The sequence below is a fragment of the Aspergillus piperis genome (assembly GCF_003184755.1).
Source record: "Aspergillus piperis CBS 112811 unplaced genomic scaffold BO85scaffold_4, whole genome shotgun sequence".
NCBI lineage: Eukaryota > Fungi > Ascomycota > Eurotiomycetes > Eurotiales > Aspergillaceae > Aspergillus > Aspergillus piperis.
In genome coordinates, this window is record NW_020291594.1 from 1071125 (window position 1) to 1086173 (window position 15049).

The following is a 15049-nucleotide window of genomic DNA, read 5'->3' on the forward strand; positions in this document are numbered from 1 at the left end:
ATAGATATCAGCTTTCGTAACTTGTATTTCTATGTCATATTCATTCAGTCACGTTCAATATAAAGTAATTCTTCTATCAGGACCATCGGACGGTGATTCGTGATCTAGTTGTCACTCGAGCGGAGACCTCCGATATCATCCAAAACAATGCTCAAGTATGGTAGCATTCAATACAAGAAAAAAAGCGAATGATTTATATTGTCCAGCGTGAAAGGTAGATATTATCTATCTAATCGAGCTGTATCTGTTTCACAACTGCTGCTTCATCACACTGAACTGGGTGGGGAAGCTGGTTATGGTGATGCGCGGCCGACGGGACAGCGCCAAGCCGCCATCACGTGATGACGCAGGTGGTCGGTCAGCCTCCCCGAAGCCTCCAGCGTGTTCGCCTTCACGCCTCCATCTCCGTTTCGCTTCCCCAAGCCTCAACATCACCACATCGCTTTACACGCGGCCTGTCCCTGCCCTGTCACTCTTCCTTTCGGCTGTTTTCATAGTTTCACTCCATCTTCTATAGCCCGCAAGGTCGCCTAATCTGTCAAGATGGCCACCGAACTTTGGTACGTAATCACCTCACCTACTCCTTTTCCCAGCATTCCGACCATTGTGCCCTCTTGTATCTCGATTTCGATCATGCTTCGGATGAGTTTCGATTGGATATACTGACATGTGGACATGATAGCCCCGTTTACGCAGTAAGTCACTTGTGATCCCACGCTCACCGATGACACCATCGGGCTCCAAGCGACCCTCAAGGTAGCTTGGCTTCGTTGCATCAAGCGGAGAATCCGCCATCGAACTGGCACCTCTCGCACAGATAACTGATCTCTTACCCGTATAGCCCTTCTTCGGTGCCCTTGGCTGCACCTCAGCCATCGTCTTCACCTGCTTCGGAGCTGCCTATGGAACTGCCAAGGCTGGTGTCGGTGTCTGTGGAATGGCCGTCCTCAGACCTGACCTGATCGTCAAGAGTACGTGGAAGCTTCACTGAGCTCTTATACCTCTGAGATTAGCTATCGCATATAATCTCTGATGATCAATACTAATCTGGTGATACAGACATTGTCCCCATTGTCATGGCGGGTATCATCGGTATCTACGGTCTGGTCGTGTCTGTCCTGATTGCAAACGACTTGGGACAGAAGGTCCCCTTGTACACTGGTTTCATTCAGCTGGGAGCAGGTCTCGCCGTCGGTTTGGCTGGTATGGCAGCTGGGTAAGCTTCTCACCATGGCACCTTGCAATATCGGTAACTTTAAACTAACAGAGTATCTTTAGTTTTGCCATTGGTATCGTTGGTGACGCAGGTGTTCGTGGAACTGCTCAACAGCCCCGTCTCTATGTCGGAATGATTTTGATTCTCATTTTCGCTGAAGTCTTGGGTGAGTCACTACATCAAAGCGAAACAACCAGTTCGCATCATCTAACCACGACGCCTCACAGGTCTGTACGGTCTTATCGTTGCTCTTCTGATGAACTCCCGTTCGAGGATCGACGCCACCTGCTAAACGAACCCTCCTTCGTTCCGCGCGAAATGGCCCAAGTGAACACCCGCCCGAGGATGCCAATCACCCACTATTCTCGGATACGACGAAAAGAGCCCGGGTTGCTCAACATGTGTTAATGTGATGCGGTTATTTTGACTTATGTTTTCAGACTTTATTTGCCGACAATGACGGGAACCGTCATTGTCCCGATGACAGCTGGAGGGGATGTGGAGGAAGTGGATTGCTAGGGGAATGGAAAGAGAAAACGGACGTTGAATAAACATATGCTTTCTCTTTCATCCAACACTCCCCGAAATAACAAAGGACAAGACATAATTGGATGTGCTAGCTAAGTTTGTAGACTAGGACAGGGTGGGAAGCTGTGGTAGATACATTGCATGGTTTTTTTCAAGGCCTTTGAGATTTTGTACTTTATGGGTGTCGCTTTACTCTTTTGTATCCTTGAGCTGGATCATAGGATTACTTGCTTTGCAATGCTTATATGTTTTCTCCTGCTAATTCATGGTCCTATGTTACAAACTTAGCTTTTACCTATCCTGGTTCTTCGGTATATCATGAATGCAACAAGTGGCGAATGTGCGATTACTCAACGTATAAGTATTACGACCTCGTACACTGTTACAAGACCAGCGCCGTTCACTCCAAGGAAACAAACTCAAGCAGTATTGATTCCATTGCACCTGACCTGCACAAGAGCAAGCCGGGCAGATAGCTAAGATAGCAATATGTAACATACAAAGTACTGTCTATTGAGCGGAATAAAATGCGGTGGACATCCAAATGTTCAAGAGAAATAAGAGGCGAGAAAAATACAAGACGACGCCGTAAGGATATATGCGATATAGGCAGGCATATCAGTAGCCACCGCCAAACACACACACATACATGCGGAGAGCAAAGCAATCAACGCAAAGCTTCAGATGCGTAAGTCTAGAGATGACTTCTCTGTGAAGCAGAGGAATGGAAAGAGGTAGCATGTAAGTATGTAAATAGATAAAAAAGGAAGATGGATAACAAGAGGAAGGTTTATTCGGATTGTAGCGTAGCGAAAAGAAAAATTATAGCTGCAAAGCAAATGGTAATGGTCTCTGATGATTGAAGATAATCAATCAAGCCTTCTCAAGCTTCCGTCTCAGGGTCCTTGTCCTCTTGCGCAGCTTCTTCAGCTTGTGCTTCTTCATCTTCAGTCTGCGACGTCTCTTGGTGCTAATGGCGTGCATGGTGCGGTTGTTGCGGATACGCTCCATGTAGGTGGTGCCGGAGTTGTGGGGGGCATCAATGATGGCCTCGCTCTCTCCAATGGCACCGGGAGCTTCCATCTCACCGGAGGGCACGAAGGGACCAGTGTGAGCCTCGTAGGTCTTGCGACCATCCGAGTGTATCGACTCGTGGATGGTCAGGACGGTGGAGTAGCTGGAGGTCTCCCGGGGGACGTCCTCGAACTCGGAGGAGGCCATGTTCTTCGCTTCGTCGAAGGGAACGGGCGGCGGAGGAGGGTGGAAGGGACGGAGACGCTTGGTGAGTTCCTCGACGGAGACTTTCAGATCGGAAAGGTTCATGCCATCCAGCTGGTTGCCTTCCATGTCGAAGTACTGCAGAGAGCCCTCCTGCTCGCCGGAGTGGGCAGTGGAGTTCTCCATGGAGTTGACGGCGGAGGAGAGGGTGAAGATGACATCGTCCACCTCAGGCTTAGCCGGCTTCTTTGCGGTGAAGATGGCGTCGAAGGCTTCGGGGGTCGAGGTCGGAGGAACGGTGGTGGAAACGGAGATGGGTCGGTGGATGGAAAAGAAGGAGGCGACGTGAACGTCTAGACCGCAGGAAGAAAGATTAGCGCATCATAATCTAGAGGTACACGAACGGTGGATAGGGATTGTGGCAACTAACCATGCGGCTGGAGGTGTTGGGTAGAGGGAACACTAGGAAGTCGGGAAAAAGCCGTCGGCTGCTTGGAGCCATTGCGGCCGTTGCTATCCTTGCCCCTCCGTCTGGAAGCCTTCCCCTCACGTTTCTCTGCAGAATTCACTCCCTTCGCAGGCGTCTGAGAGGAAGAATCGACTTTATTAGATCCATCGCTGGGTTTCGAGGACGAAGAGGAGTATCGGCGTTGACGCACATGTTGTGACGAGCCGATGAGGCCGTTCGCGGAGGTAGTAATACTTTGGCTGGTTGCGCGAGACATGCCGGCGATGGGCCCCATAGGAGCCCATGCAGCCCGGCGCAGTGAGGACGACAGCATTTTCCGACGTCGTAAAGCCCAGAAGCTGGGTGACGATGTTGTCGGGAATGAAGAGGCGAAATCGAAGTTGGAGCCGATCATGCGGAACTCGGCGATTATGTAAGTCATATGTCGCCTCAGGCATATGACCAGATCAGGTGACCTGGAATCGCATGACCTATCTTAAGGGTATCCTCGCCTGACTTTATCCACATGCCAACTCATGAACGGCCAAGGTCATCATGCAGAACTACCTATTGTCGCTAATAGAATTGGATACTACCAGCGAGCCTACTGATTGTGTAGTGATACGTACTACATTGCAGGAACTATGACACTATATTGATTTCGATTTGGGTATCTGTTCATTCCATGCTCACTTGAGCCGAACAATTACAACAAGGGCAGCTATACTTAGAAGAGTCTGAATGATCGGATACAGAAGATACAGCTCCCAGTTAGAGCTGCCAGAAGTGACACGAGCAAATGATAGGATGGGTGGGCGCTCATTATGTCAACGGAGAAGAAGAAAAGGAAAGATACATGGGAGGCGTCAAGGTCACACAAAGGTTCAGCTCAGGAGAATGGAAAAAGAGCTCGTTAGGTGGGATGAAAAGCGCAGACATGGACGCAAACAACATATGGTATATGGTATCAATCTGCATTATATAAGAAATGCACCCGTCGCTGAACCGGAGAAAACATATAAGCTTTTGAAAGGATTGAAAAGCCGAGACAAGAAGTCCACAAGGAGAAAGAAACGTACAGAAAGAGAAGGGATATAGTGAAGTGAATAAAAATAGTTGAAGGAAAGCAAGCGTGCTTTTACCGCTTGGCGTGTGCAGGGGAAGAATGGAAGTTGAGCATCGCTGACGCCTCGTACTCGCTCGTAAAAATTCAAATCGTTCCAAGTCTCACAGCCTTATAGTATGAGGGTGTGGAGATTCTTTTGAATAATCATGTCTTGTACCGAATCCATTGTTGCCTTCAACAACGTCGTATCGGTAGCATTCGTGTAATGGATATAGATTTCTCGGTCGGGAATCCGGTTAATGCCCCGGAATCGGTCTGCAAAGTATCTGGCTGCTGCATCGAAGTCCGTGTTGGAGCCATTGTAGTCAGGGAAATGGTTGGAGACAGGCGAAACATGAAGCTTTCCCTTGAACAGATCGATTTTGTTCAGGAACAAGATGATCGGTTTGCGCTTGAACCATTCGCCATTGACCAAGGACTCGAACAGCATCATTGCTTCATGCATTTGGTTCTGCACGATGGGGAACAACGGTTAGTTCAAGTGCTTCAAGGAGGCGATAGGGGAAAACGTACGGCATTCTGGTCCTCAACGAGACATTGGTCGTAACCAGATAGGGCAACCATGAATAGAAGGCATTGAACACCCTCGAAACAGTGAATCCACTTCTTTCGCTCAGATCGCTGTCCACCGACGTCCATCATTCGGAAGTTCATTTGACCGAGTTCAAAGAGAGTTTCAGTAATTCCGGTTGTCCGCAAACGAGCCTGCAACATGTCCTGGTTGTCGGGAAGCCACCCAGGAGTGAATATTCGATCAAGCGAATCAAAGAAGCTGAAAGGTTAGACGGCTTGCCTGCTTGTTCAAAAAGAAGGTTCCTAGGACTCACTAATGCAAGTTATCATGAAGAGCAAACTCGTGGCCTCGAGCAACAGCTTTTTGAACACCTGTATCATCCCACATCTCTCTGAGAGCGTCGCGAACCTTGAGATCTGAGAATGCCTCGTCTGAACCGACGTCTGGCTCAAGCTTGTCAACATATTCGGCTAACGGCTGATGAATGACGAACTGAATCAGCACACATACTGCCACAAACGGATCTTTGCTTGCGATGGAAAATCGCAAGACAACGGAGCAGATGAAGTTACCTTTGTCTTTTCAAGCTGGAAATCAATGTTTTCGGCGCGCATGATATCCAGTAGAACTTTGAAGGCGATAACAAGATTCGAGTAGATCACAGCTCGTGTTTGGCGTCGTTCATCCTCGGGGAAGCCGCCAGAATGTATAATTCGCATTTGTTTGATGATTGTCGACTTGCCCGATTCACCAGCACCTACATAAAATAGAATGCATCAGTACTCCTCGTCTCCTTGACTGCGAATGCGACGTGTCTCGTCTGGAAACTTACCAAGGAGGAGAATCTTGATTGTTCGGTCCATTACTTTCTTGTCATTTTTCAGAACCTTTTCTATCCTAGCGCTTCGTTGAACAGCGTCTTTATCCGCCGTGTCGACGGGTTTTGAACTCATGCAACCCATTTTGAAGATTGATGTGCTCTCACAAAGCGACTTTCGATGGTGTCTGGAAGTGAGTTAGTACTTGCTGATTATAGTGTGCGAAGTAACCAAGAATAGACGCAGCACAAGTAGAGTATGGCTGAATCAGGGATACGCCCAGACCCCGCAGTTAACCACACGGAAGGCTCTCTTTGAGACATGTGTGAAACGTCAACGAGAGAGACCCGAGGTCTCGAGCAATGAGAAAGAAGCGAGGAAGTAAATCAGCGGAACTTACTCAAGGCAGAATGCAATACCAAGCACTAGAACCAAGCCAATGTATTTTTGACTAAACCCGCCCGAATGGCGCAGATTAGAACATGTCGCTAGCTCAAATAACGTCAAGTTGAACGTTACTCGGTCACTGTACGTACGTCGCGGTATTCCCTATTCCAAAGCAAAATGTCCTGGTAGGATGGAAGCCGAAAGTGTGTTCCAATTCGACTGTCGCAAATTGTCCCCCGCTTTGTATGAGAACGATATCCAAGTTAATTGGCGAGCAGCGCAGCTGTCCGGAGCTTTCTGAAATCAGCGAGATATGGGATCGAATTAAGGAGTGTGACGACGAAGGTCCCTCGACAAGCTAGGTTGGGTGGTGGTTTAGACAGATGTTGAGTGAGACGGAGTCGATCGCGGAAGTGAGAGGCTTTCGGGAAGTTCGCACGACTTTAGAGATTGAAGTGCTGATGAACGGAGTATTGTCTTCCAAATTAAATGCTGGGGAAGAGTTCGCTAGGTATGCTGACTGCAGCCTCGAGGCGTTCCCCTTTTCGTGGGTGGTGGGCGAAGTTGCTGACCGCAGACGCTCAGGTGAGGGGAAAGATGGGAGGGAGGTAGGAATGGGGGAGGGAGATTAGTACATCTCCGCCGTATCGCAACCGAAGCAAGCAAAAGAGCGGAAGACCAGGGCGAGAAGCAAGAGATAGAGAGAGGAAGAGAAAAAGAAAGAGGAGAGAGAGAGAGAGAAGGACAGTCTGGGAGACTCGCAGGTCTATAGTAGTAGTAATAATAATAGTAGTAGTTTAGTTTATTTAGCAGTGAGCAGAGGGAAGGAGGAGGAGTAAGTGGTGGGAATGTTGGTCGCGGAGTCGTCGCGCAATTCGTTCGATAATCCATCAAGTCCGATCGAAGTGGGCCACGGTGCCAGCAGAGTTGAGCTGCTAGTAGGTTTAGTCCGGCTTAGTTCCCCTTCGGCGTAGTCATCCTTCTGGGGACCTTCGGCTGTGAGTGGCCCTGACACCGGAGCCTGTATTACCCGTGAAAACCGTGTGAAAGATTTCCGGCGTCGCATTGGGCCCCGTTCTGGGAATCTAGAAAGGGACTAGTCCGCTGTGGCTACCGTCCCCTAAGGGCCTTAGCCGTAAGCCCTTGGCTTCTTAGTGTCGTTTAGTTCCGTGATAGCATCCCGGCTGCGAGCTCCCTGTACAAAGTAGACGGCCTGGCCCTGATCTCACTGGTTGTAGACGAACAATGCCGACCCACCCCGGAACTCCATTCAACTGTGGATGAATGGCTCCATTCATTCTTCGTCCGCTCTTAGCCTGGTTCGAGCCGATTGGAAATGGAGTGCATTAAGGTCCAATGCTTCTTACCGCCCGTAAGCTACTAGTCAGTAAGTAATAATCTTGCGAGTTATGGGTGGCACAACGCGTTATAATACCAAAACGATATTAGTACCCGGTATATACGTGGTTTAGTACGGAGAGCTCTCCGTATCCTCAATCATTCTCTGCAGCAACACACTGTCCAGCTGGGGAAAACATCCAGCAGTTGACAATTAATCATTCGGGATATCCAGCAGATGGATAGCCAGTAGGTACGTACTTGTTCGAGTCAAGTTCCGGCCTCGCCGATGACCCGCGGGCCCATCGACAATGGATTGACCATAGATCCTTCCTCTATGGGTCTTCGTGAAATTAATTCTCAATCAATCTGGATTTGAGATGGATGTTTTCCTCAAAAATGCAGCATTACTCCCACTATCAGAGTACTAGTAGTAATGCCTTCTCACGTCGCCATTATCCACGTGCCATATTACCTTACCCATCAATATGGTTCCGACCGCGATCCTTTAATCTGGGTATATGAATCTATATGAACTCAATAAACTTTTAACCGCAAGGATCGTAGGCATTGGGAACTCAGTTTAGCCCCCAATCCCACGGTCGCTGGACGTCAGCATCAGTTACCTCGTACCACTGATGGCCAACGACTTACTCCTGGGCTATGGATGCATCCTTGTGACTCCGGAGGCGAATGAGACCCCGAGTCATGTTCCCACCGGTGCCCTCCTGCGGCTGCCAAGCCATGCAAGCGAACGACGACGCCACGAGGCGCGAATCGGATGCATTGGTATGCACCGATCGACGAGTAGCATCAGCTTCTATGGACTGTGTTTTGGGACAAAGTAAGTACTTTGCACCAAGTCCGAATGAAGCCTGCAAGCCCACCTTGATCGAACTGACTACTATTATTTGTTAGACCAAAGGGTAGAGGAACTATTGACAGCGTTATCGATGTTCGAGCTCCCGGGTCTTTAATCCGTCGGTCTATAGAGGACACTGAATGTACATCGCTCTTGGACCAGGAAGGAGTCGGGAAATTGAGTTGAACTAGTGCCTCGGGTTCTCATAGATCATCGCCATTCTTTGCGATCCATCACAAACAAAGAGAAACAAGAGGGCTGTGCATTCGAACCTGCCTAAGCTTACGGTAGAACCTTATCTACGCAAGTGGCTTCTCTCCAAATTCGCCAGCGACAATTTCGGTATCTTCCGTTGGTTTGTCAAGAGCCTGCGGCTGAGTTTTAGCAGACACTTAGCTCCACAGCACCGCGATCTTCTTCCAAGTGTTGAGGAAAGCATGCTTCTGCGATGGGTGTCGAATTATTGAGCGATAGTTGCATGATTGCTTCTGTTGTTCTGTGGTCATCATCCAGATCTTGCATGATCTCATCACTGTCGGATCAATGCGAAACCTACTTAAGTAGGGGTAAAACCATGCCATGTGAAACTTTATTTACGATATCATGATCTGTCATGATTCGGAGATCGTATCGTTCATTGACCACCCGAGGTCGAGGGCCAGAAATCGTCGTGGAAAGATGCTCGCACTGAAATACTTTTTCTCTTTTTTCTTCTTGGAAAATGGGAATGTGGAGATCACTTTCGCCTTTTCCGGGTTTCCGGAGTCGTCTTGCCCGCCGGCCAACACGCCGTCGGGCCACTAAGGCAGGGGTAGCTTTAATCAGCAGTCCGTCAGCGTCAATTAGTGGAGGTAAGATGGGCGCTTAGCCTTAGCCACAGGAAACACCCTCCAAGCGAACAGGTGAAGCGGGAGTGGCGAGCAAGTCTAGTCTAGCAGACGCATCCATGCGTGGGTGTTTGCTTTTTCGATTTTCCTTATGAGATCTATCATATGCTGGTCATCGGCGCTATCCAAGTTTCGTCCTCAGACGCAGGAGAAGCCTGCATACCTTCCCTCGATGAAAGGTGAAAAGGCGGATGCAAAAATTCACCTTGTAACAGGGTCCCTCCAATCTCAATGCAGCTCCTCCCGTGTCGCATTCCTTATCTCCTTCGAGAAGTATGTCGGAGTGGAACTCGAAAATCCTTCTGCATTTGGATTTCCTCCGAACCCCGAACAGATGAAACGAAGCTGTACGTATTCACTTTGATCGTTGTGCACCTGACATGCGAATAGGGGCATACACATTCTCGTGCTTTGACTATGTTCCACGAATGTCCCTGGGTTATCCTGGGCCCATCACTGTGGGTTTCAAGGTCATGCCTTCGTCGTTAGATCTTACTCGGTACAGGCAAGACAGGCCTCCCGCGGGATGGTTCGCGGGATGAGTACCATGGTTCGGGCAATAAGCAGCCTCATTTAGGGCCAGAGAGAGCCTCTAGGGTGGTTGAAGTACCCTTTCAAAAATATTATTGATAATAGACAATGGCAAACAAACCTTAGCCCATCGCTAATTGGGGTCTAGGCTCTGGCGGTTTCTTGGAGTCTTTGCTTTTAGCAGAGATCTACAGCAAGGATGGCCATCCACATCCGTTCTATTTCCATCGAATGAGCCCGATAATGAACAATGTTATCTGGTGGAAGATACTCCGGAGTGTTGTCTTCAGGCTTAACCACAACAGACAAAGAGCAGAAGATACCATCTCTGTGTAATACACAGGAAGAGTAACGATACGTACTGTGCTGATACCATACGATGTAATTACGACCGGCTGCGCGCTCCAACCACGTGCTTCCCCCCCTCGTCCTCTGTGGGATTCTTAGTCTGTTTCACCAGTTTCGAGTTCCCATCGACCCCACAGCAAAAGCGGAGTCCTGACAGGACGCATTGAACTCCTTCCATGCCATTGACTTGGTCACGGTGCACTGCGACCCCCTTGCATGGCCAGAAAAAGAAGGACAGAAAGAGGAAAAAAAGGCTTTTGCGCATAGACCAGGACTAACTTATTGACGGGGGCAGTTAGTTGCCTGCCAGCCAGAAAGTACTGTCAGTGTCCAGAGTTTGGTGTCTATTTGACCCGCCCTGAGATAGCCAACTTTTGTGAGATGCAATAGTCGAATGTTGTATCCATCCTTCAGACCCTAAATTTCGTTGAAGCATTTCTAGTGAATGGGTAGTCACGGGCAAACGACAAACAAGCCTTTGCCCATAACAATCCTTCTGCAGTTCGAACCCCCTTTTTCCTTCCCACTCCTCCGACCCCTACCCTTCTGGCCTCTCTTACCGTTCGTAACTTCGTATATATTACTCCACTCCACTCCGGCTGGATGGGGTTCCTGAAAACCGCATGGAAAGCGCTCCGTAAAAATGGATACTCCGTAACGGCAACGCATCCGCAGGTTACAAGATACTTACCTTATTACTTGGGCAGTATCTTCCATAGCTCCGACCACCCAATGCCATTGGCCAATGCCTCTGCGGTCTCGTCAGGGTTGACGCCGGAATACCGCGTGGTTTCTATTCCGGGGGAAATGCAGGCCGGGGTCTTGCCGCCTTTTCTCCTCTTTCTAAATTTCTAAGTTCTAACGGCCGGCTTTGGATCCTAACAGGGAAGAGCTCCTTCCGAAAATAACCACTTCGGCGCTGATTAATGGACGATCCAGTCAAAAGTAATTGAAGTCCCTGTTGCACTCCCGAGTGACCTTTCATGCTTGGCTGGGCGATCTTCATTCAGCGCCAATCGGGAACTCCCATAAGCACCCAATAATGATGATTGTCGTTCCTCATCCAAATACTGTTTAATTGCGGCCCATCTTGCTTGCGGCTAGGTTGCACTAAGGGACGGTACTTTCAAGCGAACTTGATTCTGGGCAGACATGTCACATGCCGGGGGGAGAGAGTGGTGATACTAATGCGGTGCATACACTCCAGCTTGGCAACTTTGCTAGAGAGCACAAAGTTGACTAGTACGAAACTTAAGCCTACTTTGCGCATTGTGGCTTCTATTCAGGACCGCGTAAAGTTGCTTGGGCTTCTATTCTCTCTCCCACACACACACATCTTGGCGAGGGACAATACAGGAAGTATCTCGCAATCCCGAACCTCGGGCGAGAATTAGCCGTTTGGCCAAGTGGATAACTTCCAATTGTGACCCGTGTTGAGGCAACTCCTGCTGAAGCGTCCGCCTTGTGGTTATTGGCCAAAGCTGTCCGTCAAGCTGTCAAGTCAAGGTGCCCTCCCTAAGCGTCAAGGAAGCCACCAGGTTCCATTCGACTATCAGTACCTTATTCGAGCACGGTATCTGCAGGTACCACCGCGGTGGACCTTGCCGTTGCTGCTGATTGCCTGTTGGGGACTCGGTAAATGGAGCCTTATTACGAATCACAGCGATTTCTCATTGGTAATACCTCAAATCACTTCCGTGATCCGTACCGGCGGATTCAGTCCGGGTATCGTAGAAATGGGTGCTTTTTTTTTGTTTTATTATTTGGCTTTTGACTTACAATCTTGGAATGGCTACTCATCCCTGCCTGGCTCTTTCCCTTTCCATACATTGTTGAAGTACCGAGTTTGATCCCTACCCGAATAGGGATGTAGGGCAGCCGCCGTTTTCAGCACTCTACAGTAGGAATCCCTGTTGAGTGACACACCAGGTGTGCCTTGCTCCGTGGTTCAACCATGGTTAAGCAGTGAGCCAAACAGCCATAAGGTTTCAACCGAGCTGTCTCCCGGAGAATTAGACAGTTTCTCAGCATGAAAGGGGTTCAACCAACACATGGAATGTAGCAGCATGTAGGTTGATTGGTTTTGACACTCGTGGCGCACTCTCGCCAGGGGATTGCACGACATCTGAGCGCTTTCTGCTGGCCAAGTTGTTACATCGGCTAAAGTGAGTAGTAGCAGTTACCAATAAGTTCTTCAGCCTTCTGGGATAATCCAAATCCGTAAATAGCAATGAAGAAATCTCCTTCCCGTCCACTCACTGACCAACTGAACCACGCCACCCATTGTCAACATGACCATCAACAACATCATCATCCCATCTCCTGACCCCTGAAGCATAAGATCCATTTTATGCTCCCCAATGCACAGCTGACTCATCACCGCCCTCAACTGCCTGACTTGACAAACTCACTAACCAATTCACTAACGAGCCTAGACTGAAACGCCCGCATCGCTACGGAATTACAGGGGGAGGCTAAGGGTAAATAATAGGCTTGCGCAATGAAATCCAGAATTATTATTATGGTTAATATTTCCAGCTCCGAAATGTTGTCCCCTTTCCCTCAGCTCCAGTCATCATCATCACAAGGATTCGCCGGTCTTGAACTTTATTCCGAGCTGACTGACTCCTAACGAATTTACGTGGTTCTGGTGAGATGAGTCGCATGCAGAACGGCCAATTACCAATTTCCCTGAAGAGGCCAAGGTCAGTCAGTCACCTTACTTTCTTTTTTGTCTTGTTTCTGATTAGCCACTAAGAAAAGTTATCTGGTGCGCTTATCAATTGCAACCCAATCACATTATTACCCCAGAATTTGGGTCATTTCCGACTGACTATGCAGGGATTGGATTGGTACTCTAGCCAATCCATCCCGCACCCTGCATACGGGAATGTACACAATAGCATGAGATGCTACTACTATACCACCTACTTATGTATAAAATAATCAATGTACTACCATCAGCTGACATTTACCCACTGCAATCTTAGCGAAGAAAGTTCCACTCACTCGGAAGATACTACGGTGCACAAGTACAACTACAACCATCACAGCAGCGATTCTAATAATAATAACAACCCTCCCGATATTGAAAAATGTCAGCCCTACCGGGGGTATAGGCGACACGATGATCACGATGACGATGACAATGACAATGACACGGAAATTCTGAGCAATGCTAGTGGTGATAGCAGTATTAGTAGTAGATATGGACGACAAAGGTCACGGGTGGTGATGAAGCTCTACGCGGCGTCTTATGTCGCTTTTGCCATTCTGTCGTTCTTCTCTGCCGCTTATTACTTTTTGTGCTGGATGCCGTGTATGTTTCATGCCCCTATCTTGATTGCTGTTGTGTTGAATTATTACTCTTGCTCTACGGTTACTAATCATGGTCATGTTTGTACAGATGAACCGTCCAACAGTGATCCATTCCCGGGCCGTCATCGGTGATGCGCAATATCCAGAACAACCTGTTTACACAATTGATCGAGGGGATGCGCATATCAGTCGATACTCAGAACAAAACCCAATACGGACTCCTATGCAGCGGGATACTCGACTGATACTACACTTCACCTGGCTGGAAGACGCCCGGAGTGGGCAGAATATCCAACTTACACTTTTATACATATACCTCTCGGTATAGAGAGGAGAGAGAGAGAGAGAAAGTGAGAGAGAAACAATGTACATACGTCTCATATACATAATGCACAAAGAAGCAGATACGATCTTAACTCCATTCCATGAAGAAGCAAAAGTGTATCCATAATTAGGGAATACGAGTACTCCATCTGCCAGTAGTGACCTGTCGCTGCTACAAATCTGCGCGAACAAATACAACCAGGAGGATAAAGGCGCCCACTATACGACCTTATATCCTAGTTAGGAGGCGGGAGAATACCTTCCCAGAATAGTTTTTGATCACTACGCAAAGAGCCGCACATATAAGTATGTTCACGCAGTGCTAATTTCAAACTAGTTCTATACAAGACGAACTAGTATAATCCCGAGTCATAATTCGACAGCGATATTCAATGCATAGACTGGATATTACAATACTCTGTCTTTGGCCAAATGTTTTCTACGGCTGTGCAATTGGGCGAGCGAGGGCAGCTTTCAGAGAAACACATCTGGGCGGTTTTCACCAGATAATTAGTGGTTGCCCCAAGCTCTCTTGTAATTGATGCAAGTCTCTCGATCGCTAAGTTTCAATGCAGTTCACGCTGGATATTGGGATTACACTTGTTGGATTATTCACATACCTATATATATATAGTTTCTGTCTGAGGGGAAACAGTACAAGGGCTTCCGTGGTGAAGGACCTCGAAGTATTGGGTGGGAAAGTTCCACACACCAGCAGACCTTGAACAGTTATTACATATTTAGCATAAGCATAATACATCATGTGGCTAGGGCTTTCCTTGTTGCTTAGATTGCAGGAGATGAGAAGTAGATCCTAGAGCTTCTCAGGATTATAGGCAACAGCCAGATAGCGGCAAGGGTTCCTCATTGATGAGCATGGGCTCAGCTTGTGGGGTTTCAGTATTTGTGAAAAAGGAAAGGCGATAGATGTAGCAATGTGACTGAGGTAAGTATGTGCAAAGACATTTCTTTGACAAGATGGGAAACTGGGGGAAGGGAAAGACACGCGGGGTATGACTGTTAGGGTATTGGTAGGCATTGGACGACGTGACTACGTACTACTACTTAGTCTCATAACAGTCACCACCAATCACTGTGACATATCAACAGACCGGGCAGGCGAACAGAAGCAGGCAGTAGTGTATGATCCAACTGGCGCAGTCGCTCTTATTCCGTCCTGATAGAC

The 15049-nt window shown here is 48.3% G+C and overlaps 4 protein-coding genes across 4 annotated transcripts; 2 read left to right on the forward strand and 2 right to left on the reverse strand.

Moving 5' to 3' along the window:
• Window positions 1-454: 454 nt before the first annotated feature.
• BO85DRAFT_446989 (H(+)-transporting V0 sector ATPase subunit c) lies at window positions 455-2005 on the forward strand. The gene is made up of 6 exons (XM_025659623.1): window positions 455-560; window positions 683-695; window positions 842-971; window positions 1060-1216; window positions 1279-1382; window positions 1444-2005. The coding sequence occupies exons 1-6, from the start codon at window positions 544-546 to the stop codon at window positions 1506-1508; spliced, it is 486 nt and encodes a 161-aa protein (XP_025518353.1). The 5' UTR covers window positions 455-543; the 3' UTR covers window positions 1509-2005.
• Window positions 2006-2418: 413 nt separating this feature from the next.
• BO85DRAFT_227341 (mitochondrial 37S ribosomal protein mS38) lies at window positions 2419-3798 on the reverse strand. The gene is made up of 3 exons (XM_025654752.1): window positions 3622-3798; window positions 3393-3534; window positions 2419-3315 (listed from the first exon to the last, which is right to left on the reverse strand). The coding sequence occupies exons 1-3, from the start codon at window positions 3742-3744 to the stop codon at window positions 2618-2620; spliced, it is 963 nt and encodes a 320-aa protein (XP_025518354.1). The 5' UTR covers window positions 3745-3798; the 3' UTR covers window positions 2419-2617.
• Window positions 3799-4645: 847 nt separating this feature from the next.
• On the reverse strand, window positions 4646-6012 carry BO85DRAFT_366801 (guanine nucleotide-binding protein subunit alpha; the record flags this gene model as incomplete). Its single annotated transcript, XM_025655794.1, has 5 exons — window positions 4646-4987; window positions 5050-5308; window positions 5364-5527; window positions 5623-5807; window positions 5883-6012. 5 exons carry the CDS (start codon window positions 6010-6012, stop codon window positions 4646-4648), a joined length of 1080 nt encoding a protein of 359 aa, XP_025518355.1.
• Window positions 6013-12506: 6494 nt separating this feature from the next.
• BO85DRAFT_475855 (uncharacterized protein) lies at window positions 12507-13867 on the forward strand (the record flags this gene model as incomplete). The annotated part of the gene is made up of 3 exons (XM_025662749.1): window positions 12507-12926; window positions 13212-13540; window positions 13644-13867. Exons 1-3 carry the CDS (start codon window positions 12877-12879, stop codon window positions 13865-13867), a joined length of 603 nt encoding a protein of 200 aa, XP_025518356.1. The 5' UTR covers window positions 12507-12876.
• Between the last annotated feature and the right edge of the window lie 1182 nt (window positions 13868-15049).

Excerpts from the sequence above, each read along its gene's own strand:
- BO85DRAFT_446989 (XM_025659623.1), top strand. Across the intron at positions 1,217-1,278 it reads TTGGCTGGTATGGCAGCTGG|TTTTGCCATTGGTATCGTTG; the intron begins GTAAGCTTCTCA and ends GAGTATCTTTAG. Across the intron at positions 1,383-1,443 it reads CATTTTCGCTGAAGTCTTGG|GTCTGTACGGTCTTATCGTT; the intron begins GTGAGTCACTAC and ends GACGCCTCACAG.
- BO85DRAFT_227341 (XM_025654752.1), bottom strand. The coding sequence starts at position 3,744 with ATGCTGTCGTCCTCACTGCGCCGGGCTGCATGGGCTCCTATGGGGCCC. Across the intron at positions 3,535-3,621 it reads TCATCGGCTCGTCACAACAT|GGAGTGAATTCTGCAGAGAA; the intron begins GTGCGTCAACGC and ends ACGCCTGCGAAG. Across the intron at positions 3,316-3,392 it reads CCAACACCTCCAGCCGCATG|ACGTTCACGTCGCCTCCTTC; the intron begins GTTAGTTGCCAC and ends CCTGCGGTCTAG.